This window comes from Hetaerina americana, unplaced genomic scaffold, assembly GCF_022747635.1.
Source record: "Hetaerina americana unplaced genomic scaffold, ioHetAmer1.1.p SCAF_4, whole genome shotgun sequence".
Taxonomy (NCBI): Eukaryota; Metazoa; Arthropoda; class Insecta; order Odonata; family Calopterygidae; genus Hetaerina; species Hetaerina americana.
The window spans coordinates 95924973-95952274 of NW_027286985.1; the positions used below are offsets into that span (position 1 = coordinate 95924973).

The window sequence follows — 27302 nt, forward strand, 5'->3', positions numbered from 1 at the left end:
CAACATGACCCTACCGCGGTCGGGCAATGTTATTCTGATCCCCTATCGTTCGCGGAAAAAATGCATCTTAAATCTGTTTTACACTTAATCTCTCTAATTTTACTAGCATTATCTCTCCCACCATAGTACGATGGGAATGATAATTCATTTTCAGCATCATTCTTAAAGAGACTCCCTTTCAAATTATGCAAGAGCTTCAATCCGTAATTTAACCTTCGCTCCGTAAATGATTCTCAACCTAGCTGCTCTAATATTTTGGATACGCTAATAAGTTCATCATAACAATGTTTTCCAAATCTAGCTCATCTACGCCGTACGCGATGTAATGCGGCAATCAATTCAACTTCGTGAGGTGCCCATATACTAGCAGCATATTCTAAACGAAGCCTAACCAGCGAAAGATAACATTTCTGTTTGATCTTGTCATCACATTTGCCCAACACTCTTTGAATAAATCCTGATTTTTTGCTAACTTGTCCACATTTCCCCCGAATGTTCTTCACCCAGGAGGGGTCTTGAGTGAGGGTAACGCTTAAGTAACATAAAATTAAAATTTTGAAAAAAATATGTAAATGTATGATCACTCATTATTGAACAGTATTCCTATCCCTACAAACTCATTTGCCTAATATTCTTCCCTCAATCACAGTCTTCAACATTCCATCGCTAATTGATATGCTTTGCAGCCATTTTTCCTGCCTCCTTAAGATTTTGCCAAACAATCGCCTCTCCTTGCACACCATACCTTGCACTCCCTCATTTGTTTACCTTTCCGTCCACTTCACCTCCACCATCCTTCTCCATACCCACATTTCAAGAAACTCCAATCATCCCACTAAAATGGCTATGTTTTCTTGCCGTTCATAACCACGCTCATTATTAAAGTTTTAACGAGGCTTTTCTTAACATCCTTGTCTAACTTCCATGTCATCAATGCCCTCCTCCTTGAGAAAGCTTCTCCGCCCAATTCTTCTTCATATGCCCCTACTACTTTGACCATTTTGTTCCAAAACACTTCCGAGATCCGTAAACGATTCCACATACCGTACTTTTTACCTTCTTATTTTAATTATAAGCTTTGTCTTTCTATTTCTGGAAAAACGTGAAAAAATATATGTACGTACATACACACACATATGTACTCATCAAATCGGAGCCAATGTAGATTATAATAGAAGCTGATGTTCACATGAGCCATGCCCTCGAATAATTATGATTTCGAATCCAGCTTTGCTCAAGAGTGTTGATTTAATTTCATTTCGCATAAATCCCTAATATATTGACATTCTTTGGTCCCTTTATACTCTGCCACGGACGCAATGTTCACCTGTTACCCTGGCTCTTGAAAAAAGAATTGTGGATATCCCCCAAATTCTCCCGCCGACTTTCGAAGGGCCGGTGCATCATAGCCGCGGGGAGGGGTGGGACGTGCGTCCTGGGAGCGGCGCTAGTTCCCTCCACGCGACGCCAGGCGGTACTGCTGCTGCCGCGGTCGACGTCGCCGGGGGTAGACACCGCGGCGCACCCGGGCGCGCGTCACGGCGAGGGGGTGGGAAGGGGCGCGAGGCGGGCCCCAATGGCCCCACGCACCCCCGTGGAGGGCCTTGCGAGGCGTCGGCGCCTAAAGGAGACGCTGGAACCCGAACCGGGCGACGAGACACCGGGTCCTGTGCCGCAAGCCCGCCAACCGTAAGTCTCCTTCCCCGGCAATCGATTCCTTCCCACGGTTCCGATTCCTTCGCGGGGGGTAGCTCGCCGGAGATACTGTGGCGCCTCCGTTCGTTCATTTCATGGGAGGTAAATCGAAGGAGAATCGCCGCGGCTATTCGTAATGATTCTGTCGCTAGTGGTCTGATTACTTAGATACCTCGTTCTTCCCCCCCCCCCCGCTTCGGCGAGAACGTGGAAGGGATGAGCCTGAAAGGAAACAGTGTGATTGTTGGAAGTATATCTCCTTGCGCACGAATTCCGAGACGCGCCCACGACACTGACCGGACGTGTCGCCACGGTCGGCATTCAATCAGGACGGAAATATCACGACGACGCGACGACGACCGTGTCCGTGTCTAACCAGGCCAAGCTGACTCTAGAAATCGAGATACAGCCTGTAAAACGGCGCCAGCCATGAATTCATGCAATTAGCGTTTCACAGGTAAACATAAACGTCAACGTAATTAACCCGTCTAATTTGAAATTACTTTCGTGTTTCTGTTTTCTTTATTACCTTCCTTCGATGGGTTCTCTGGATCGTACATATTATTATTAGGTAATATACCGGTTAAGGTAGGTTTTGGTTGGACACAACTACCAAATAAATATTTTGTGACTCCTACTTCAGGAAAGTATATGAGAGCAGCTAGCCTGGGAAACATCAATCGTCGGCAAATAAACGTATCTTACTAGTGACTATGGAGTCAATGTCGTCAACGTAATTAAGGAATAAAAGAGGTCCAATGAAACCTCCCTAGGGAACACCTGAAGTGACTTCTACTGCATTATAGCTAACTACATCTGTCACTACTCTTTGTACCCAACCATTCAAAAAGTCTTTAATCAATCAAGGATATTTTATCTACGCCATATGCTTCCAGCTTATTCAGTAGTTTACTATTGGGTACTTTGTCAAAACCCTTTTTTAAAATCAAGCAAAACTGCGTCCAAAGATTTATAGTCTGGTGTTTATTCACACCCTAGCGTTGGATAGCAGAGTACAAATTAATTTTTAAAAATGCTTAAAAAATTCCATTTCGGAAATCATTGCTGTTTTTTCATCAGTAACACCTGATTATAAATGTGCCTCATTGTCGAGCTACTGGCATAACTACATATATCTTCCATGGCCTTGCATGATATGGATGTGAGGGAAATAGATATGTAATTGCTTGATTCCTACTTGTCTCCGTTTTAAATTTAGGTGTGACATTTTCCAGTCACTGGGAACCTTGTGATCTACTAGTGATTTCTTAAATATGAAATCTGTATAGGTCACGATTGCCGACGCTAGTTCCCAAAATATATGACCGGGTATTTGATCAGGCAAGAAGGATTTATTAGCTTAAAATTTTTCAACAAACCTTCTATTCTAGTATATGAAATTTCAATTTTGGGCATCGGTTGGCGGTAACGATTTGGTAAGCTATCACAGACATTCGGTGAGGCATTGGTGAAGACGCTCTGAAAGAAGGAATTTAATAAGTTGGCTTTTACCAAACTCCTGGTTACCTTTATTGTTTTAGTGCGTTAATTCTAATATAATTTAAATAAGTCCAGGCCACTTCCATGTTGAGCCCGTGAAATTTTCTCTGATTGGCGTCTACCGATCAATTATGAAGGAGAATGACCCATAGATTCGCGTGCTTCCTAACAACTGACTCCATACTCCGGATAAGCGCTAATCCATGAGAGTGTGCTCGGGGCGGAGAAACATATTTTGAACGAGTCATTTGAGTTGATGCCAAGAAGAGAGGCGTAAGGCCCTCTAACGGCGAAATCTTAAAAAAATACGCGTCATCCCGCGTATCGTGGCTAAAAGTGCAGAGCTTTTTAAATAGATGGCAGTCAAAGTCACTTTCCAATTCGTTGATATTGGCCGCAATTCTGATACAATAGTGAAGGGGTGGGGTTTTTTGCGTCAATTTAGCAAAATATTCCATCATATGAAGTTTTATTTCACAAATAAACCTGTTTTCAAGTGAAATAGGTTGATGGCAAATTAAAGGTAGATCGGAGTAACGTCGACATCGACTATCTCTGACGCACCATTGATTCGAAAAGTGCCTTTCCCAAGGTCAGTAATTTTGTCGATGATTGCCCCACGAGCGTCACCTTGTCCACGTCAAGAGTGGCTGATTATTCAGAAGCGGAGCACACTCGTGGAAGAAGGCATACGTCGCTTGTGGAGGAAGCCATCGCCGTCAGGATTTCACAAGGGCGAGGAAAATTTGGAGGCTGAGTGTAAACCATTGAACCCCTTGAGAATATCGGGAATCCTTCCACTTTTGTGACGTGAAATAAATATCAGACGAATTTCGGCCTTGGGTTTTACTGCTTGGCAGAACGACGCCGTCCTACGTTCAAAAGAAAGTCAAGGTTCTCCAACCGAAGAAGTCTTCTGTTCAGGCTAATCCATCGGCCAGCATTCGTTCTAGGACCTCACATTAGGATAGGCATTGAAACAACGTCTCCAAGTTCCGCTCGCTCGTGAAAGTAGGAAACTTCTACGATGGCTTTCACAATAAAGAATGATCATAATTGTTTTATCCTGCCACTGACGGAATGCTGGAGTAAAATCAATGTCACTTATTTATTTACAAGCTACGCCGCAAGCCACCGCTGGTGTTGTGAGGCCGTGGGTTGATTACACAACAGACTAATTTTGACCTAAAATGTTTTTCCCCCTACCGCGGTCGGGAAAACTTATTTTACTCTGATCCCCTATAGATCGATGGAAAAATGGAATCTTAAATATATCTGTTCTACACTTAATCTCTAATTGTATTGACATTATCTCGCCTGCCGTTGTACAATGGGAATAATAATACATTTTCAACATCATTGATAAAGAGACATCCTTTAGATATTTTAGTACCCAGCAAGCCTCCGCAAGGGTGCGCGGCAAGGGGTGAATACACACCAGACTAATTTTGGCCAGAATGTGACCCTACCGCGATCGGTCGATGTTATTCTGATCCATTATCGTTCGTGGAAAGAATGACATCTTAATTCTATTTGTTCTACGCTTAAGCTTTCTAATATTAATCACGTCATACCGATGTACGATGGGGATGATAATTCATTTTCAACATCATTGCTAGAGAGGCGCCTTTCTAATTTATGCAAGAGATATAATCTGTAATTAAGCCTTTGCTCCGTAAGTGATTCCCAGCCTATCTGCTCTGATATTTTGCATATGGTAGTAAATTTATCATGACAACGTTTAAAAATCTAGCTACTCTACGCTGCAAGTGATGCAATTCGGCAATCAATGCACCTTCATGAGGATCCCATATACGTACTAGCAGCATATTCTAAATGAGGCCTAAGCAGCGAAAGATAGCATTTATCTTTGACCTTTTCATCACATTTACCCAACACTCTCCTAATAAGTTCTAATTTTTTGCTAACTCATCCACATTGTCCATGTATTTATTTCACCCAGGAGAGGTTGTGAGTGATGGTGACGCTTTAGTAACATAAAATTAAAATTTTGAACAAATGATGTGCATGTATAACCACTCATTATTGAACAGCCTCCGTCCGGTATCAATATGCCCGAAAATGCGTAATGTTGCTCTGAGAATATTTTGAATGGACCACAGCGCCCACTCGCCCATACATAGATCTTCGCCCCTCATCTGTAAACCCTCGCCTCTGAGACGACACACACACACACGCCCTTTTGCCCTGATTGCTTTTCTCCCCGCGCACCGCATGCCTGTGTGTGGGCGATCGATGGCAAGCGCACATTCCGTATTCCGTGAAGGATTCGGCGGCGCCTCAGAATGACTCGGTTGCTGCAGCCATGGAATCCTATTCAGCATCAGTCGTGCTCTTCATATAATCACCACATTAGTGACTTGGGCTGAATACTCTCAACATTAGTGCCGTAGTCACAGTATTAGAACTCAAGGCCAAATTTCAGGTTGTTTTCATTTCCTTACTGAATGAGAAATAAATCAAGAAGATGGATGCAAAATTCTCTATAGTCAAATGAGTGGTAGGACTTGTCGTATGAAGCAAATCATAATTGAATCTGATGGAATGACTTTTTTATATGCTTTTGTGATTAATTTTGTGTTCTATTTTCTGTCTATCCCTTCATTTATATATTTTTCAAAGAGCGCCGCGTGAAGGAATGTATATCCAAACAGTGTATGTCGTTTCTGAAAGGAAATTACTGAAGGGATATTACAACGCTGAGCTCATAAAACACAGACTCCACTCTCATGGAGCAAAAGGTTTTAGATGGAAAATAGATTCATGTGGCGGCGTATGAAGAATTACTCTGCATCTTCGTGTCTATCTTAGTTCCAATTATTGAATGACCAACATTCACATACGAACGGAGGGATAACGCCTTAGGCTCTTACAATCAGTCGCCCTCCATGCTGACCTTGGGAGGACTTTGGGGTATTTTTCAGTCCGTCCAGACTAATTACAGCGATAAACCGGTGTGATATGAGCGCCTGCCATTAAAATAGTCGACGTATCTCTCTCCAATGACATCACGTGTTTCCTTTTCCTAACTGAAATAGATAAAAACGTTTTGCCCTCATTTTTTTCCTTCGTTCGATGATGGAAGTCTCACGCTCGACGAATGCGAGGTCAGATTCAATATGTGCGCGGAACAGCCCTATCGCCGCGCCTATCTCCTGCTTTCAAGCCGAGCGACACTCCTTGCCCGGCGACTGCGATGCCTTCCCACGCCAACGGACAACCAGCCCGCTCGATATTCAGGGCGACGGTTAATGTGCCCACCGCGGGGTCACCGGTGTAAACAACCCCCTCCCTATCCTCCCCCGCCCACCTCCAGTTCCGAGGACGCCCGCGCCTGTGCGCTGAAGGGCAGAGGGTTTGAGGCATGACCACTTGGATACTCAAGAGAGTCTGCCGAGTATCTGAGGCGGTGGTCATGGTTGAGAGGTCGATTACGACCGGCAGATACTCCCCCAAGACTCGCCACTGACGACGACCATTTGATGCGTGCTTTCTATCCGTAGGCAATCCAAACAGAATGCAAAAAATGATCGGAAAGGAATGAGTCACCCAAACACCATGATTCAAATTCGCTTGTGGATTCAGGTACGAGGGTGAGTCAAGTGGTAGTCTTAAAACTGCGCTACAATTGTGAAACATCGTTCCAGCACCCATTTACGTTTCCCAAAGGGATAGACATGGTTTCATGATGAGTGACCTACGACTGGCAGCATGATACCAAAACGCAACAATGTGGCGAAACAATAGTGTAAACATAGCCGCTCCACTTTCAACATACACCGCAGAGAAACAGCGATCTCTCATTCGTTTATTTAGTAGTAAGGGCGGTGAAGCGTATCTAAATCCATCAACAAATGAAAGAGTTCAGAATGATGATTCACCTATTTCACTTTAGCAATGGCGTCTGTGCTAGAACTTATTGAACAGTGTCATATCCGCATCTGGCTCTCCTCGACCAGGTCAGGCAGACACCGTGTTGTGACGGCAGAGGCTTTTAGAGCATTTTAAGCTATGGTTTTTCTAAAAGTACCCGAGGACTTTGAAGCGCTGAAATACTTCTATCATACGCCAGGAGGACTGCATATAAAAATTTCTTGAGTGAGAACCTTTAGTATTCAAGAAACTAGATAAAAAATATTTCAAGTTTTAAGGTTTTCATTCGACTCAGCATAGTCAATTTCAGGAACAGCTCAATTTTTTGCTGCGAATAGGTAAAATTATGAAGGCCTTCTCATTGACAAAAAATAATTTTTGTGGGTCTCCTCGACCCAAAACGGAAATAGTCGTTTTACGTTTTAAACATCATAACATGGAGAAAGATAAATGAATAACGCCGTGAGCTCTGAGACGATCAATCACTGGGCGATAGATTTCGAGTGAGAAAGCATACTTGCGCCACAATTGTACTCCAGGAAAATAGCGCCAGAGTCGGGATGGGCAGTGGGCAGAACTACATGCCATTTCGCCGAATTCATAACTGACGAAGAGTTTAACAGCTGAGGTTAAAGTAAATGAATGAGTGAAAGCGGTTCCTAATTCGCTCGTCCGCAGAATCTACCCGAGCAATGCTCATTCGGATCGCGACTCGTTGCATTCTAGTGGCGACCAGGAGCAAAAGGCTCAAAATGTCTATCGCCAAAAATATAAGATATCTACTCGTTAGTTTCCTAATATTTAATCTTCTAATACTGAGTTTTTAAAGATAGCCTTCTTGTTAATAATGTTTAATTAAATTGATTGCTCCGAGAAATTGGCGGATATTATGATGATGAAGAGAGATTTATTTTTAATACTTTATTCTGCTGTATTTAGGCAAATCATGATTTCTCGATTCCTTCCCTCTTCCACGCTTGAGCCAGACCCTTTCCGATAATCGATCGATTGAGTGTATCAAATGCAACATTGACCTCGGGCCGCGCTTGACACGTGACTAGCGGCATGGGGACCAGGTTGGCCGGCGTGTCCCCTCCAATCGCTGCAGGTCACGCGGGGCGACGGCTGCGGGGAGAGCGTGTGCCTTTATTTATTTAGTCCAAAACAAGCATCACACCAACGATATTGGACAAATAGCAAAGAATAAAAAAGTGACATAAAAAACTTAACGCACAAAAACAAAAGCTAACTATATAAATCAACAAAAAAATAAATTCACTGCAAAAAAGACGTTCAGTTCACATTCATGGGAAAGACAATATGATTAGTTAAGGAGATGGAGATCCGAAGAAAATTGGAAGGGAGAAAGAGCACGGGCGGGTATGGGGTGTTCGGAACGAGTCGAAGTTAGGGAGGCGTGTCATCATTGCACTACAGTTCCTTGACGGTTAACCACAGCACCCCCCCCCCCCATATTAGCACCACTCTGCACGGATGGTGGTAGGTACCACGAGTGAATCCCACAAGGCACCCTCCCCTGAAGAGCCGTCCACTGTCGCCCGTTCTAGAACGAATGCCCTCGCCGAAGGGGGGGGGGAAGAGAGGGCATTGCCCGCCGCCACTGGCTTCTCCTTCTCGGCACCCCTTCCTTCCAATCAAGTGCCCCCCTCCTTTTATCCCTTCCCCTACTCGCCCAGCCACCTCCACAGCATTCGCCTCCGCCGCGATACTCTACATTTCCTCTTAAAGCTATCATTACGGGGACATTTGAGTGAACAGAATATAGGTCTCTCGACGAAAAGATTCCTCCTTAAGCATTAGCTTCAGGAGGAATTAATCTTCATGAGAAAGGAAACCTAAGGGTATAGTTTCACAGTTAATTTATTTGAATCGGTCATGGATTCGGCAATGAGTTCAGAGTTCAAGGTGTCGGTACGTAAGATGACTTTCTATCCCTCTTCATTCCGTCCAACATGAATATCCTTTGCCTACTACCACTCTCTCGTTTGCCTAAAATCATCCCCTCTACCATTTTCTTCAGCATCCCAATATTCCCAATCAAAACACCTAGACTCCATCTTTCCTGTCTCCTTTAGATTCCTCCCAACAATCCCCTCTCATCCCCCATCATACCCAGCACTTCCTCATTTGTTTTCCTTTTTGTCCACTTCACCTTCTCCTCATTCACGTTTCAGAAGCCTCCAATCTACGCCTATCATCTTGCTACATGTATGACGAGCATGTTTCCTCGAGTACAAAAACACTCCACGTCCAAGTTTTTATGAGCCTTTTCTTAACACCCTTGTCAACTTAACACCCTAGTCATCGATTTAATCCTTCGTGCGAAACCTTTTTTAATTTATACAATTCATCTTCTTATGTCCTTACCAATTTGATCGTCATGGTTAAAACAACTACGAAGATAGGTACCATGCTCCATCCACTTTAATGTTTGCTCTCATATTTTAAAGGTGGACATGGGCTTTCCTCTTCCTCAAAACGTTCATAACCTTTGTTTTTTGCCACTATTCTCATCCAATTGCTATCGCAATCATTTTTAAATGCGGTCGGCAGTGATTACTAACCTCTTGCCTTACTTGCAAACAAAAACTATGTCATCTTAAAACCTAATGGATATCATGAATTCTCGAACAATTTTCTCTGCTATCTCCCTGCCTACAGGCGGCCATGTTACCATTTCCTCTAACCGGGATACATTTTCCCGATCTGGAGTCATCAAGCTAGCATGTCGAACAGTGTATGTATGCAGTAAATAGGTCAAAGTGGTAATTATTTCGCATCCCGGATGAAAAGGAACGAGTGGTGCTCTCTCGCGGCGTAATACTAAGCATCCATTCGATAAAAGAACACAGCAGCGATTATACACACTAAACGCTACAAAAAGTGAAGGAAGGTGGGAAAAAGAATCGGAAACAAGAAAGTTGCCATCTAAGTAAGAGACGAAACTGTTAATGCAGGAACTGACTATATTTTCTGAAATCTCTCGTTCTTGATGTTGCCCCCCCCCCTCCTATTCATGTATCTTCCAGGCAAAAGATGTTTTGACCCGAAAATAGACTCAGATATGTAGGAGTTAAATACTACATTAAAGAAAAATATTTTAAGCATTAGTGGTATTTTATTAGTGTCTAACGTGGTTACAGCGCTCATACTCAGTTCAGGATCGAAATAGGCACTCACGAAGGCATTATGACAGCGGTTCAATAGGAGATGTAACAAGAGTAGAAATAAACAAGAATAAAATATTTTATAGAAGAATATTAAGTATTTTAAGTTGTTAACATGATAGCCAATGCCTGTCCCAAAAGTAGTAGGACTGCGTCGATTAGAAAACATTTATTGCCAGAATCGATACATTCAGTCAAAAACCTTCGAAGTAGCACCCTTGTGCACCCACTTACCGTGAGAGAAGCTCTTGGTAGATCCGTGTGCGAATTTCCTTTTGTTCGTTCGAGAGCACTCGTGGCATCAACTTCGCATACACCTTTCTCATGCCCATGTTTTCGGTTACAAGTCGATGCGCACCACGTTTAGGGAAATCAAGTTCATCCGAAACCACGCGGACACTTAATCTGCGACCCCTGTCCAACATAGCAAGATTTTTTGTCCCTTCACTCTTGCAAGATTTTTGTCACTTCTTGTGGTCAAAGGATGTCCTGAATGTTCGGCGCCTTCAACATCATCTCTACCCTCCCGAAACAACTTGTGCCATTCTAAAACACCCGATCTACCCATGGCGTTATACCCATAAGCTGTCTTGAGCATGTCTTGAGTTCCTTACCCGGTTTCGCCCAGTTTCATGAAAAATTTGATGGCGTAGCACTGTTACAATAACCGGTTCATGACGGAGCGTAGTGAGGTCACATTGTAGGGGTTTCTTAAACAAATGATCTGCAGTCTAGAAAAGCTGGGAGCCAACTACCACCGGTCACCAGCCTTTCCTGAGACTCCCCTCCCTCGAATCCAGCCAGAGAAACCACCGCCCTCCCGCCCGTATATGCGGGAAAAAAGTCTTAAAACTTTTGGTACAGACCTTGTATATGCGAAGGAAATAATTAAAGAGGCATGGGAAGAACTGGAGAAAGGAATTAAAGTCGGCGAAGAATTAATAACATCAAGTATGTTTACTGATAATGAAGCTCATATTTTTTCATCAGCTAAGGGGTGCAAGCATTTGTCAGTGCATTGAATAGTCAGTCAAAATAAAACAAAAGTTATTCGGTTTTCCAATAAGGGAAAGGCTAAGCTAAACGTTAAAATAGGAGGGCAAAAACTAGAGCAAGTGAAATATGTTACTTATCCCATAAGCGTTTTGGACCAAAATTGTCAACGAAGTATGGACTTAAAGAGACGAATTGATTTAGGCAAAGAAGCATCCACAAGGAAGAGGAAATTAATGACAGGGAAGTTGAGTAAGGATGTTAAGAAAAGCCTTGCCAAAACTTTGATATGGAACGCAGTTTCATGGGTCGCAAAAACGTGGTCTTTGAAGCAGGAGGATAGACGTAGATTGGAGGCTTTTGAAATGTGGGTGTGGATAATGATGGAGAAGGTGAAGTGGGCTGAAATGTAAACAAACTAGGAAGTGCTAGGTATGCAGGAAGAGAGGGAACTGCTGGGATAAATCAAAAAGAGTCAGGAAAGATGGATTCACAGTACTCTAACTGCCAGTATGACTTTTAAGAATGTGATTGAGGATATATTAATATATGTAAACACACACACACACATGCATACATACACACACACACACACACACACATATATATTATATATATATATATATATATATATATATATATATATATATATATATATATATATATTAATTTATACATATGTACATTAAATTAATTACATAAATTAATGTACATTAAAAACTTGCACGTATGTGTTTGCGCAATGTTTAGGGACAGCACGGGTAGAGAGGAGGTCAAGGTTATGAACAAAGGCGCGGAGACGGGGAGAGGGGTAAGGGAGGTGGTGGTTGCCTGACTCCGGGAGTGCAGCGCACCACTTGGTTGTCTTGTTACCATGCGGATGAGGCGGCCCCGCCTCCCCTTTGAATCCGTCTTTTTAAGTAAGCCCCTCCCCCCACCTGACGAGGTGCCACCCTCCCTTCGTCGTGGTTTCGATGGAGGCGATCTCATTTCCTCGCCTCCCCATCCCTGGTCCCCCTGTCGCGGACCTCGCCACGTACCGCCCATCCGATCAATTAAGTCGCAAGCAAAGTTCATGCCTGCCGCTGTCCTGATTTATCATTCTTCTGGCTCCTGTCCTTTGACCTATCGGTCGATATCGATACCTGGACCAATTCTCAAAGCTCTGGTCAGCCTATGTCTAGGGGTTATCAGCACCTACAAACCCTTTCAAATTGTCTATACACGTCTTTATACATATAGCATATGTAGGTGTGTATAAGTGTATATATTGTATATGTATGTGTGTTTATGTGTATGTAGTATATCTTGAAGGAGGGTCTCAAGGATGTGAATAATAATTTAAATGAAGAAGTGAGATAGCCAACAAAAACACATACAAATGAAACTCACACGTATTCCAAATCTCCGTTGACCAAACCACCTTCCTCTGGGGTAAGAAGGAACCTTTCCCCGGAAGCAGTTCCTTCTTTCTCAGAGGAAGGTGGTTTGATCACATTGTGTACTTATATATATGTATATATATATGTATATATATATATATATATATATATATATATATATATATGCACACACACTCAGAGAAACAAATGACATATGCAGATGGTAACAACCTGTCCCGCATTCCTTGACCCTATCCCTAGGGTGGGGTGTGGAGAGGCATTTTCTAGGGGGAGAGGGATTTGTTTGGTCGCCCGAGTGCATTGATCCCATTTAAGAGATGAGGCAATTGTATTTCCTCCCGGTAGGAACGAACGCGAAAGTCGGCCAGAGTCTAGCGAGATAAGCGGCGCCAAAGAATCGTGCAATCATCATTCTTCACGGTTTGACCGATAACTTTCCGAGAGCGAAGGAGAGAGAATGGAAATCTCTCGAATGAGATTAAATTAACCTATATCGCACACCTGGCAAAGCGTTTTTCCCGGCTACGAAGTGTTTTCACTCCACTTATATGGGAGCAAATATTTTTCAATGCTTCCCGGGCACACTTTACATCAATATCCGACCTCTTTTATTGACGGGTAAAAGTTTGATGATAATCAACTGACATATTAATTAAGCGTAATGTAATGGTCATATAACAATTAATTTCGTATGTAAATTTCGAATTTCGGGGTTTCGTCCGCCCCGGGTCATTTTGCATTTCACCTCGTCCCTGTCAACGCTGAACAAAACCACTCGCGGTGCGTCTATTGTGTGACATTTGATGTACCGGCGCGGAGAGTTTTAATTGTTACCACCGCGTCAAAAATCACGGGAGAGTTAGACGAGTACGGAGCGACGCTACGGCAAGTATGAGCCATCTCGTTCTACGTATTCCTCACGTTGGCCACGGTAACCCCCAACCAGATAACCGCTACGGCTATACGCATTATGAACGAACCCGGGTTGGCTCCCGTCTGGGGACGTTCGGGAAGAGATCGCAGGAGTTGGGTTTTCGATTCTCTTATTTCGCCAATAAATATAATGAACATCTTTGGAAATGTAAAGGTAAACATGGTAAAAAATGTAAAGGTAAACATGGGTTAATATCGCGCAGATAGATTAGGAATCTCGTTGCATATACTAACTCAATAAATGGTAACACGCTTGAGTTTACTTTGAAAAATGCAAGTCTGAAGTAGTCGAAGATAAAAAGATACTGATGAAGTTTGGTAAAGATTAATTACCTTTTCATAATTACGAACAATTTAAATAAGAACGTCCTTTCTTCATGAGAGACACGTGGCCACAGTTGGAGTCCCTTTGCACATCCTAGTTGATTTAACGCGTCCACCCAAATGGATGAAGAGAAATTGACTTTCATCGCCCCGGATAACTCTACAGATATGATTTTGGGAGAATATGTTGTTTAATATTTCTGAAATCAATTAAATTCTTATGTAAAAACTTGCACATTTGTTTGGCTCAAGTCTATGTTATTTCTTAATTAATTTTCAATGCAGACTCAGACATTTATTTCATTTCTTTACTTCGACTTATTGTTGCAGTCGCAAACAAGTAATTCTCGTTTTTTTCTGCCCGTCATGGAGTTCATTCCTTCTACTGCATTTGTCCCGGCGCTTGTAATTAACGGGATAAGTGGAGCGAGCTAATGATGGCTTACACGTTCAGACCACACCCCCCCTTGCCGCTCATTGATGCCTCAACGCTGGGGAACGAGCGCTTCTCTCCGGACGCCCGCCCGCTCTTCGGCGGCCCACGTGGGCTGAGCGGTGCGCGCTGTCTTCGGATAGCCTCCGTTCGACCCGCGGGAGAGGAGGAGCGCTGCGCTCCCCGCGAAGGCCGGCGAACCGCTATCCCACTCCCCTCCACCCCCACCCCCATCCCCTTTCCCTCTCCTCTCCTCAACACTCCTCCCGATCGCCTTTTTTATCGCAGACCGGCCAAAAAGACGATCGCTGCCTCGCTCACTCAAGGTGACCCGGAGTGCGGCGGGGAACGGAGTGAAACGCTTCGAGAAATGAAAACGCCAAACTTAACACGAAGCCAGCAACACCTGCTACCCCCTCCGACGCATGCCTTTGAGGATATCAAAGGGTGGTGACGAAGGGCGGAATTACGTCCGAAATTGTCCTGCGGAGTCGCACAAGTGGTCGTCGCCGGCATTCTTGGCCTCAAGAATCGCTCGTCCATTTAGACGGATACTGAAATATTGAAAATTCGCGAGTGCCAACGTGTCATCACGAAAAATGTCGAAAACCGTAAAATTGACTTAGCAGAAGCCTTGTTGATTTTTTTCCCCGCTCCCACTGGAAGATCCATCGCGTTGCCTTGACTCTTTAAATTACGAACGAAAAACTTACGTTTGTAACGTGGCGTCAGCGTCGAGGGCAGAGCGCTCTACTGGGTCACCAGGCACGAAACAAAATACTAATGAAAATAACGAAAATAGAATTGCGGCACGCACAACCTGTCCCTCGAACCCCGGCGTTCCCGGATTCAGCGGGGTTCGCGTGGAACGGTTGGTGCGAAGGAATACCTCGCGGCGAGCCTCATTACGACACTGCATGAGCCGATGAATCTAATTCTTACTCAAAAGCACTTTTTGCTACTCAAAGTAACTTGAAAAGTTACTTCGTACACTGCATTTATTTTTAAATGTAAACGTAGAAAACGTTGGGTGTGTGATAGCAGTAATGAGGTACAGGATTATTTTAAAATACGAATGCCCTAAATAACGTCATTAATGTTAGTAATGTGCCCGATTGAATAAATGTGAATCAAAATGAACGAAGAGTTGGACAACGGTGAATCCCATCGCGGTGCGCACAATGGAAGAAAAAGTAATAAAGCAATATTTGCTCTGCAGCAGAATCCCAAAATCCTTCAGATGTGGGTTTAGCAGTTTCCATCATTAAAAGAATCTGCAGTAATGTTCGGTGGAGGAGCAACCTTCGCCGAGTTTCTCCTCTTCTCTAAACATGAACAAGATTTCCCTAAGGAGGAATGCGCAGATGGACCGATCTAGAAATTGTTATAATCCCTTAATGCCACACAACTGGAAATGGGGATGGAATTAACCGAGTGCTGGGGGTGAATTGTTAAAAAAAACGCGGATATGTTAATTTTTGCAGGAAAAATTGGTGACGACCTGCAGTTTGGGAAACCCGAAGGTTTTGTAAATGGGGAAAATGCAAAAGTTAAGACACGAAAATGCACAAAAACTTAAAGAGGAAACATGATAAGAACGGTGAAGAAAGAACGCTATCATGAAAACTAGGGAAAATGAATCAAGCAATCCCCCGCCCCATCTTCTACACCCCACTCGTGGCAAGAGCACGCACGCGTGAGTGATCGCCAAATTCGTGGCTCCTATTTCCCGCAACCCTCGTCCTGCCACAACCACCGCACGAATACGACCCCTCGTTACCCGAATGGAGCCAAAGCTGACCATAGGCATGTGCTCGCCTGCGTGATCTGGGTGCAGCAGTGCATTTTGTGCCAAAAGTAGAGGGGGAGGGAAGAACGAAGCAAGGGAACTACCAAAGTGAGATAAGTCAATGCGCTGTGAACACCAATGGGAACGTTGAAGGCCAAGGTAATCGACAAATGTCTGGAGGCAAATAAAAAGCATGCGCACACCGAGTGCAGGTCACGTCTTGACCCATGATCGTTTGGAAATGGTAACAAAGTGACTCAAACGGAGTAAGTAAATAGAGAGAGAGGAAAAGGCGACTAAATGGGCATCATTACAGTGGTGCCTCGGTATGCTTTCGCTTTAGAGTAAGACCAACTTGAAACTTATCCTGTTTGGGCGCGAAATTTTGTTTGGTACCCGGCCTTTGCTTGGAATACGACGCGCGTGAGTTAACTGTGACAAGACGTAGCGCACAATCCGTTTCTACCTCCTTCGAGGCAAACCCACGACTCAGAGCCCCCACCTCCCCCCCTCAGAACTTACCCCCTCCAAAACTGAACAAAAGCCGACCCCAAGGGCGGGGGCTATGGAAAATCACGTGCGCGCACGCCCGTCCTTAGTGTCGGTCGTCTTTTGGGGAGGGGGGCGATGGGGGGGAAGAAGGGGGGATGATGGAGGGGCGAGGGTGAGATGTGGCGTCTCTGCTCACGACCGCCCGAGTGACAGTTTCGACCATTCAGCAAAAAACTCGCGCCATTACTCTTTATGTGAAGTTTCGCGTGATTTTGTTATTTTTCGCGTAAATAAAAAAAATTCACTTTACTTGAGTTCTAAGAACGTCACTGATAAGAACCAAGCAACGAAGGAAATGGTTATTATCCCCATGAAGGTGGAAAAAGAGATTGTTGAAAAGCATGAAGGTGAGTGTCTGAACATCCGTGACTTGGCTGCTGCATACTGTTCTCCGAGAACGACGGTATCTACGATTGAGAAAAACAAACACGCAGTTAAAATCTGCTAACATTAGAAAAGGGGTGAAATCGATTGCCAAGCAAAGATCAAGGACATGGAAGCATCTCAATAAGTTACTTTTGATCTGGATAACGGAAGAAACATGCTGACGATAGCGTATCGGAGGGAATAATCTGAGAAAAGGCGATATCGATGCATGGCGATCTTTTGCGAAAACGGCAGGGGAGAGCCAAGGAAGGGAAGTGCTCGGAGCCAGCAATACAACGACAAATTGATCACTATTAAGACGAGGACTGGCATACTGGGTACGTTGGGAGGCATGTAGAGGGAGCAATGGCCACCGTTAAAAATGCGGCGCCAATGATTTTGTCACAAGAGTTCGGGAAATTCGTAGAGGATTTTGGAGAGTGCTGTTCCCCAAAAGTTTTTAATTGGGACGAAACAGGCCTGTTTTGGGAGAAAATGCCAGCAGCAAGTATTATACAAGGAGGAGGGAGAAGGCATTACAAGAGCACAAGTCAATGAAGGGCAGGCTCCCTTGTTCTGTAGCAATGTAAGTGGGAATTCCAAATCACGAAGCCTCTGTCGAACTACTGCTCTGAAAACCCGAAGGCCTATATGAAACATACGGGCGGGAAACACTGTCGTTGCCTCTAGTAAGGAGATCGAACACCAAGGCTTTGGTAATCAGCGTCAAGTTTGGGCCGAGTGAAAAAAGTTATTTGGAGGCAATAAACCTGGTCAAGAAGGCCCTCCAAGCTTGTTAGGGATTAGTACGCCGGCTTCCTGAGTTTGGACCACTTTATCAATGTTAAGTTCCTCTCCCCGACCACGACTCTTATTTAGCTTGTGGAACAGCGAGAAGTTCATCAGTAATTTCAAGAAACTCTGCATTAATCACCATTCCAGAGGCACTTTGAAGTGACCTCTGTCAATGAGTGCGCAATGGACGATATCAGAGTGATCTTTCGAAAACTCTCTCAGGGCTAAATTTGTGTTAAAGCCTGGCAGGAAATTTTCTACGAGACAATGAACTCTGCTTGGAGGAGTTTGTGTGCAGAAACAGTTCCTGAGTAAAGTATTTTGTCTCTCTGAGCAAAGCCATTGATCAGGATGTGATTGACGGTTATGTAGAGGAGTAAGTGGAGAGAGAGAGGGAGGGAAGGGCTGACCGCTAAGGTGCGACAGGAACTTGAGGAGGAGGAGCACATGACAGAGATGGACCCATTCTCTTCGGGCTCGGAGGAAATAGATGGGGCCCACGCCTTATTGAATCAAGGGAATCTTTTCCAAATGGATAGAAGTCAAAAACTTTTAAGACAAGTTGCTCAAACTCCAATAAAGGCCAAACAATCCGAAATAGAAATTGTCTAAAATGACCAGACAGAGTCAAATTTTCGAAACATCCTGAGGAGAAGGCAGAATGAAAGTTCTTTGGAGAGATTTTTAATAGAAGTGAATCTGGCTCATCGCTAATAAGTTCGAAATAGGGAAAAGAAACAGAAAAGTGCAATTACAGTTTGGTAAATTTCCACTTATGAAATCTAATTGCTTTTGTATTTATGTATTTCATTAATAAGCTGTTCTTCAATTATTTTATACAACCCATCAGTTTATGTTATGCCAATACCGATGGGGCGTTTTTCATGAGACTGTATTTATAGCTCAGCCTTAATTTCTTAGAGGTAAAGTTCGTTTTGCATAAGTTCTGATTTTTTAAGTCTAAGGGCATGGAACGGATTAAGAATGCATACCGAGGTACTATTACCTTATCCATGATATATATGCAGGAAATGGCAATCTCCCCTCTGATGGTTACATCAATTGAAATAGGACATTACGGAGCTAATTATTCTTTCAAAAAACCCATTGATAAATGACAATTTTGGTGTTGCGTCCAACGTCCCCCCTTCAGGATTCTACACATCTTATTTCCCTTCCCTAGATCCTATTAATGCAGGTTGTGAAATTCTTGACGCGATAGGGTGCTGAAAGAAGGTGAAAAATGGCCACAGGCATCCAGCAAAAAGCTCAAAAAGTGCCGAAATACGAGGATGATAATAACGTTTGAACCAGAAGTCTCCGGAGGAAGAATTCCGGAGAAGAATATGTACCTGTAGACAGGATAAAATACAGAAGATCGACACAAGGAGAAGTTCCGTTTGTGCTATGGAAGAACCGCAATAAATATTTACTATCTGACCGGGCGCAATCCAAAAATCAAATTAGCGAAAATTCATAGTAACATTTGATTACGCTAAGTGTAATCAAGCAGATTGGCTTCCTAATACAAATAATTCTTCTTCAAATTGTTGATTAACGATAACATATCATGACTCCGGTGGTGTAAAGTGTATACGTAGCAATTTTTAGGGGAGGCGACTGACAGCTGAGGTCATTTGTGCCATTAGGGATGTATAGCAATGGATGAAGGGTGGAGAGAAACCCGGCGTTGGCATAAGCCTACTTTTTACGAAAGGCGCCAAAGGGTCCGCAGCTTAACGTCCCATCCGACGGACGGCGTACTCACTCAAAGTGCCCTCCATAAAGCACCTCAAGTAGGGATCGGGATACCACTGAAAAACATCTGTCACCTCCAAGATTCGAAACCGGGCCCTCTCGGCGGAAAGCCAGTACGTTAGCCACCGCACAATCCCGATCCCCTCAAATGCCTCCCATTTGCACTTATTCGCTTTCCTCTCCGATCAAATTTCCGCATCGCAATCCTAAACTCAAAATTAAAGTATTCTATATTCTTTTCTTTTAAATATTTAATGATGGTTCCTGCCATACTCTCCTCTTTCTAAAAGCTTCTTCACCGTATATGTTCCTACTAATTTTCACCCTAATTAAATACTCTTTAGATAGGTGAACTATTCTACCTGTCCCAGTTCAACTGCCCCCAAACTTTCTTCTAGCCTTTCTATTCCTTGAGAATCACTTTACCTTCCATTTTCTATGATTGATTTCCATGCCTAACCTATCGTACTGACACTGAAATGCGCTAATTGATACATTACAGAATCAGTGCTGGCTGACTGGCTGACTAAATCTTGGCCATCCGCATATCGAATTGACTTGATCAGCTCCCACTTATATTCGTTCCTTCATCTAGCACCTCAAGTAGGGATCGGGATACTGTTGAAAAATATCTGCCGCCTTCAGGATTCAGGTCTATCCGAATAAAGTCTGTGATCACTGACCTTTTTCTGGTATGATGCTTTCTGGCTGTTTATTAAATGACTGCATGGGTAATGGGAGCTTTTCCCTGAATGTTAGTTTTTTTATTATTCACAACCGTATGTTTATAATAGCCATGATGATTCTCTAATAATAGAAGTGGTTAATTTACTGTGAAAATATGCGTCTTTAGTTGTCAGTCACGGAGGACGTATATTCATAATATTGCCATGAATGCATGGAAATGGCGTCGGTGATGCCAAGGTTTTGTGTAAGGACGATATTTATCAGCTGCTGTTTTAAAAGAATACAAAGGCTTTATCTTAAATGAAGTGGTTTTCCTTGGTTTCTCTTTTATAAGTATCCTTAATCCAAGTACATCTAGTGCAATCATACATTTTCGGTCGGATGTTAAAGCGTAATTAGAGTCACCGTTTTGAAAATCCTCTGCTACTCCGTGATTAATGAGAATTATTCCGCGATACGTATTAATATAATCTTTATGGTTTTTGTTTGCTTTTAGAATGATAAGTGAACGCTAAGTAGATGGCCGTATTTCAAGACGACAACCTCACTGAAGGCAATATGTTCAAATAAGAAATATTTAACGCAAAATGTGTGTTTATACGAGGGTCATCCGGAAAGTAGTACCCGTTCGTGAAATAAAGACACAAAAGTAAATATTAACAAACATAAAAAATTTTATTTGAAAGAGGATACTTTAAACTACTTCTCAACATAATCTCCAAGCAAATTAAGGCATTTGTCATAACGTGTGACAAGTTTCTGTATTCCTGCTGCATAGTCCTTCGCCGCCAGCTCATTGAGATACGCGAGGGACCCATCTTGCACAAATTTTTGCATAATGCAGATGGTGTTTAACAATTTCATGAACAATTGTTCGAGAAACATTGGGAAAATGCTCACAGATGTCATCAATTGTGACGCGCCGATCGTTCCTCACGAATTCGTCAACTGAGCTCACCAGTTGGTCTGTAATGACAGACGGTCTCCCCGAACGCTCATCGTCGTGTGTGTTCCCCCTCCCCATGTTGAAGTTGCGACACCACCGCCGAACAGACGACTCGTCCATTACATTGTCTCCATACACCTCCTTTAATTGGCGATGAATATCACATGGGCGAACGTTTCTTGCATTGAGGAATTTAATCACTGCCCTCACTTCACAACTGGCGGCGTTCTCAATTTTTTTAAACATTGTAAACAATCACAGAAACAACACAGGCAATGCTAGCGTCACGCAACTTGGCTCAGAGAAGGCAGACAAGCCACTGAAGCTATCTGACCTCGTCCAGCGGCTACTCGCGCCGTCAGCACTTGATGCGGCACGAACGGGTACTACTTTCCGGATGACCCTCGTAGAACAAAGAATGAGTTGTGAAGAGAAAATTTGATTTTTTACAAGTCATATATTCCAAATTTATCAATCCAATTTGTCAAAGTATGCAGGAAATATCCCATGAGATCGATTTCTTCGAGAGAATGTCGGGAAAAGTATTTGTAAAACCGATTGCCTGAATGGGACGTACAAACATAAATTCTTGCCCATCATTGAAGCAGCCTTGGCAACATCAGCATGTGGCAGGATATTTGGGTCGACGATTTATCTCACGGTCTGTGTGGATGGGTGACATATTAGTCAACACTTTGATTGGAAATAGAAAAAGTCGACGTAGCTCGCGGGATCATTTCGAAAGGAACAATTTTTGCTTCGCAACTGTCAACATTAAATACTTAGGCATTAACACCACACCCTCGAACTCTCCTGTGTGAAACATATGAGGGGAATATCTGAACAAGCTAACAAAAAATTACGATGTATTAGAAGAGTAATGGGTACATGTGATAAAAAGGTAAAAGAGAAATGCTATCTTTCTCTGGTTAGGCCACATTTAGAATATGCTGCAAGTATATGGGATCCTCACGAAGTTACATTGGTTGCCGAATTGGATCGCGTGCAGCGTAGAGGACCTACATTTGTAAAACGTTGTTATGATAAACTGAGTAGCGTATTCAAAATATTAGAGGAGCTAGGCTGGGAATCACTCACGAAGCGAAGGTTTAATTACAGATTAAATCCTTTGTATAAATTGGAAGAACGCCTCTTTAGCAGTGATGTTGAAAATGTATTACTACCCCCATCGTACTACTGTAGGAAAAATCATGCTGATAAAATTAGAGAGATCAAGTTTGGAAAAGAGAGATTTAAGATATCATTATTTCCAGGAACGATAAGGGATCGGAATAAAATTTCCCGAACGCGGTAGGGGTAAATATATTCTGTACAAAATTAGTCTGGTGTGTATTCATCCCCTCAAAGGGATCCACTGAGATGAAATTCAAAGGAGCTTTTGGAAATTTCCTTTTGATCACTGAAAATATGATCTCAAACTCTCAATTACCTCTATCTGTTTGGCAGAGAACTCATTTCGTCTGATTCAGATATGTCTTCTTTGAGGCTCTCCTTTCGTGTCAGCCTTCAATGCAGCAACAAATAATACATGAACGAAGATGGCCACAAATGCGATTTTGCACCCTAGGTGTCACTTGTAATTCCTTAAGGTTGAAAGATGGACACTCTTGAACTGGTAGAAGTCATAAGATCATCGGCGGTCGCCTCCGCGACGAATCAACATTTGCCTAACCCTCCCCATCACTCTCAGCCCAATCGCCCCCGAAAACAAAAGCACGCACACCCTCCAGCCCCCTTGGCGAATCTCCTCTCGTAAATTGTACCAAGACACGTCCCTCACCGCCTATAGGACAAAGCGCGACGCCAAAATAGCATTGTGCTAGAAATCTGCGCCGCCCCCAATCTTGGCTTGTACGTACAGTATCCACGGTGCCCATTTCTTTGTCTCCATCTTCGTTGGACCACACCAGATCCAACAGCCTCCCATACGGGTATGTGACCCAACCCCCCCGAACATTCACCGCTAAATATTCTGTGAAGGCGACCATTCGAAGATCGAACTGCCTTTCCAAGCGACGCTCATTCTCAATGACCTTCCGCCCGTTTCCCCACAGATTCAAAGTCCCTACCGAATCTGGAGCGTGCAGAGACAGTCGTCGGGATGCTCCAAAACATGCAGCTGTGACGACTGCAATTTCTATGGTGACAGCGGCAGCGACAGCGACTCCTCTTCGCTGCTTGGAGACAGGGATCCGTGGGAGGGCCGTCCTGGCAACGAGGTGACCTCAGTGAGGTAAGGAGATGTGAGAGGTCACGCCACGAGGACTTGAGTAACTCCGCCAGCGGCCACACCGGAATGACCCTCGGGGGGACCGGAATCGCCCGCTTCGACGCGCGGCAATGATTCCCTTTTCTTAATTGATTCCACGGACAAAGGCTATAATTCTTGCAAATCGTTCTCCCCTTAACAGCCGCGTGCTCTTCGTTACCCGGTTGCCGTGCTGCAGCTAACCCACTCATTCGACACACGGAAGGAAAATGTAAGGAGTAAGAGCATCGATCGGGTGCCCAAGCAGCGTGATGACGGCCACCCGAGCGCGCATTTGCTCATCGTAGCTCGAGAAAATTAAACCAATTAGGAACGAATAATGATTCGTTGAATTTGGAGAGTAATATCACCCTGGATTTATTCAAATAATCAGTGAAAAATCTCTAATAGCGAATCCTCTTTTTGCGATTGGTAGGTGGCATTGGCGCCGCAAGTGACTCGTATGTGTGGGGACTTGGTGGCCCCGGAGGTGAGATAATAGGATAGAGCGAATTGCGCGAGTAATAGTTACAGATTAATTTTCAGTGGAAGAGAAAAAACCTGCGATGGTTGGCGATAATTTTAATAGAAAGATGCGAAAAAGCGTTGTTAACATTGAGCAAGCAACGGATAGAATATTACTAGTAGAGTTAAAAGCAGAACCGACGAACTTACTTACTGTTCAGGTATACCTGCTACCAAGCAATCATAATGAAAGAAAATGGGTATAGGGTATACGAACAGAGTACATAATCGTCGGTGATCCGGGACGAAAATACTTGATAGATACGGGGGATCGGACTGCGATGGTAGGCGAAGGAAGAGATGGTGATGAGGTCGTGAATCACGGTTTAGGTGCGAGGAATGACAATATGGAGAAGGCAATTGAGTTCTGCAGAAGACATGGGATAATCATTACCAACACTACATGGACAAGCGAACAAAAAAAGGATTTATTAGAAGGGTTCTGGGTAAATGTGATGAAATGGTCAAAGAGGACTATTATCTTTCGCTGGTTAGGTCTCATTTAGAATATGCTGCTAGTATATGGGATCCTTACGAAGTTGAACTGATTGCCGAATTGGATCGCATGTAGCGTAGGGGAGCTAGATTTCTAAAACTTTGCTGTGATAAACTTAGCAGCGTATGCAAGTTATTAGAGGAGCTACGCTGTGAATCACTTATCAAGTAAAGATTAAATCACAGATTAATAAATAATTATAAATTATTGCATAAATTGGAAGGATGTCTCATAGCGTGATTACTCATCACAGTTTCCCGAGAGCGGATGCGGACTCAGACTATAATTTAGTAGCAACTAATTCAAAATATATGAAAGAAGTCCGGTTCGAGATGTAACCAGGAAGACGTTTAAGAAATGGAATATAGAATCATTAACGGTGACGACAAGAAGAAGTAATAGCGGTCAATATAGACATTATAAGCAAGGAAAGGGAGCAGGGTACTACTCGTGCAAAGGGAAAATGTAAACTTATCAAAAAATGGATACCAAAAGCCAGAAAAGAAATGTAGGAATAGTAAAATGGTAAGAAAACTATGGAACACGGACGATATGGTTAGGAAGAGCGGCGATGGAAAGAAATGGAATAATGCAAACACAGAAATAGGTGGAAGGAAGTACCTTTTTGTTATTTAATAATAAAATTAGAATGAGACAAGTAGAGCGAAAGAAGCGTGATTTGAAGACGCAGTGCGAGGATATATTAATTTTAGAGAGTAAAGGTGAAAGCTGTGGGTTATACAAGAACGTGAATGCACTCTCAGGAAATAAGAAGGAAAAATTCGTGCAAAAAATTATAGAGAAGTCAGGAAAAATAATAATTGACCCAACAAAGATGAAGAAAAGAAGGAAGAAATACATTGAGGAACCATATGATAAAGACATTATGCCAGCAAGCTTAAGCATAGGAAAAGAATAGGAATTGAAATGAAATGAGGATGTGGGGGTAGACCACATTCCCACAGAAGTACTTGGAGGTTTAGGAGAGCGTGGGAGGAAGAGTTTTGTGCACTAACCGGTCGCTATGAATCAAAGGTGTTTACTGCCTTTAGCATATTTGTGTATGCCAGCCATTTGTAACTTAGCCAGTAGTAATTCTCCCCTCAAAGAGAGTCATGTCTGAAGACACGTGACATTTCCTGTTGCTAAGGAAACATGTCGGGATGGGGCGATTCACTCGACAGCACCGTCAGCGAATATTTCTCTTTCGCTCTCTCCCTCCCTTTGCGAGATGCCCTTATTGTCGTCGGCTCGAGAGGAGGAGATGCGACCCGATTCCCCCTCGCCTTCAGCTCTCTCTCCTCTCCCTCCACGCGCCACCCTGGAAGCCCCAAGGGGACGGTGGGGAATTGAATTAGTCGCCGGAGGCAAGTGGTGTCCGCGACAGCCACCCGGGGGAGGCGATTGAAAGCGCCCCCATTCTCAAAATCCCGGTGCCCGGTTTGTGGCTAGGCGACTCGGCCGACTCCCGTCACGATGGCACCCACGGTCAGTCCCGCGCAGGTGCCCCAAGACGATGACCCCAATCACCAGAGGTGATCCCGGTGCACCCTAGCGATGAGCGGGGGGAAAGGTAAAAATTTTCCAACCCGGAAATCACTCTATTTTTCCAACGGGCTTTTGGTTATCATGCCCACATCCTGAAGATACATAGATACCGCATAGATACTCGTAGATAGTCGTTTTTATTTTGGGGCGAGATTGAGACTACGGAATCTCTTCTACCGCCTAACCCCTCGTGGGCTTCGGTGCGAAGAGGGTGAACGTTAGCCAAATTCACTCTTTACAGAGACGTTAACAAGCTCGTACGCCCGAAAACGAATGGGTCGGAGGAAAGAATGTGTACCCAGACCCGCCTCCCGTCTCCGGCATATACTCTCTCACACCCAACGACGAAGAATCCCGCATACACCTGGTAAAAAAAAGTCCCGAAATAATCCACACAAACTCAGAAATGCACATAAATTCGAGACGACGAACGATTATTTCGAGTCTGGAGAAGATACGACGTGGAATTTGGTTTTCAGTTGCTTTGGGATGCGGAAATTGAAACGAAAACGTAACAAATTTAAGCGAGACCTCCGTGACGTGAGGGAAGACGAATGGAAGAATCGACCTAACTGCGCAAGCACCATCATCTGTCGTTGGTGGTATTCCCTGCTTTGCTGCTCGTCTCTCGGTGTTATTGGGAAGTGACGGAGAAGCCCCTCAAACGTGGACTCACTCTAATCTTCTGCCAGCAGGAAGAAAAATAAGTATGCACATACAGGTATAATTGCGAAATACCCACTTCAAGACATTATTTCTCCTGGATTCCTCTTGAACTTACGGTTTACGTATGCGGTATCATCGAAGCCCAGAGAGGTCCAATGATATAAATGAGACCTCCTAGAGTCTGAGAACACCAGAAGATGAAATCTTTCCATTTATGCGCGATTTTTATCTTGATATTAGAATAAATTACATGTTCGCCTAAGCTTTCGCACAATTGACGTCATTTTTTCAAAGTTTCCAAATTATTCACGACGTCCAATATTTTGATCGATTTACCCCGACATTTCTGCGGTGAACTTTGCCCTTTTCGTGTCGCGGCGCACTTGGGTATGCCATCCTCGAGGTAATCAACGTGGCATATGTACTTCGTGTCGTTCCGCCGCCGGCCTTACCACTAAGAGCCCGCGAAATGTACTCATCTGCTGGCAACGAAAGAGCGAAATTATGGTGAGGTTGAGGTAAGGAGTTACGTGTGAAGTGGT

The 27302-nt window shown here is 43.7% G+C and overlaps 1 protein-coding gene across 3 annotated transcripts in view; it reads left to right on the forward strand.

Annotated features, from left to right (window-relative positions):
• Positions 1–27302, forward strand: part of LOC139692589 (scoloptoxin SSD14-like) — a 79358-nt gene that overhangs the window by 7992 nt on the left and 44064 nt on the right. Inside the window, exon 3 of one of the 3 annotated variants that reach the window (XM_071590855.1) lies at positions 23332–23510. In XM_071590855.1, coding sequence (XP_071446956.1) covers positions 23332–23510 — 179 coding nt within the window. Of the gene's footprint in view, positions 1–1512; positions 1690–23331; positions 23511–26986; positions 27279–27302 lie in introns of those variants that run through there. The other 2 variants (XM_071590856.1, XM_071590857.1) reach the window with 2 other exon arrangements.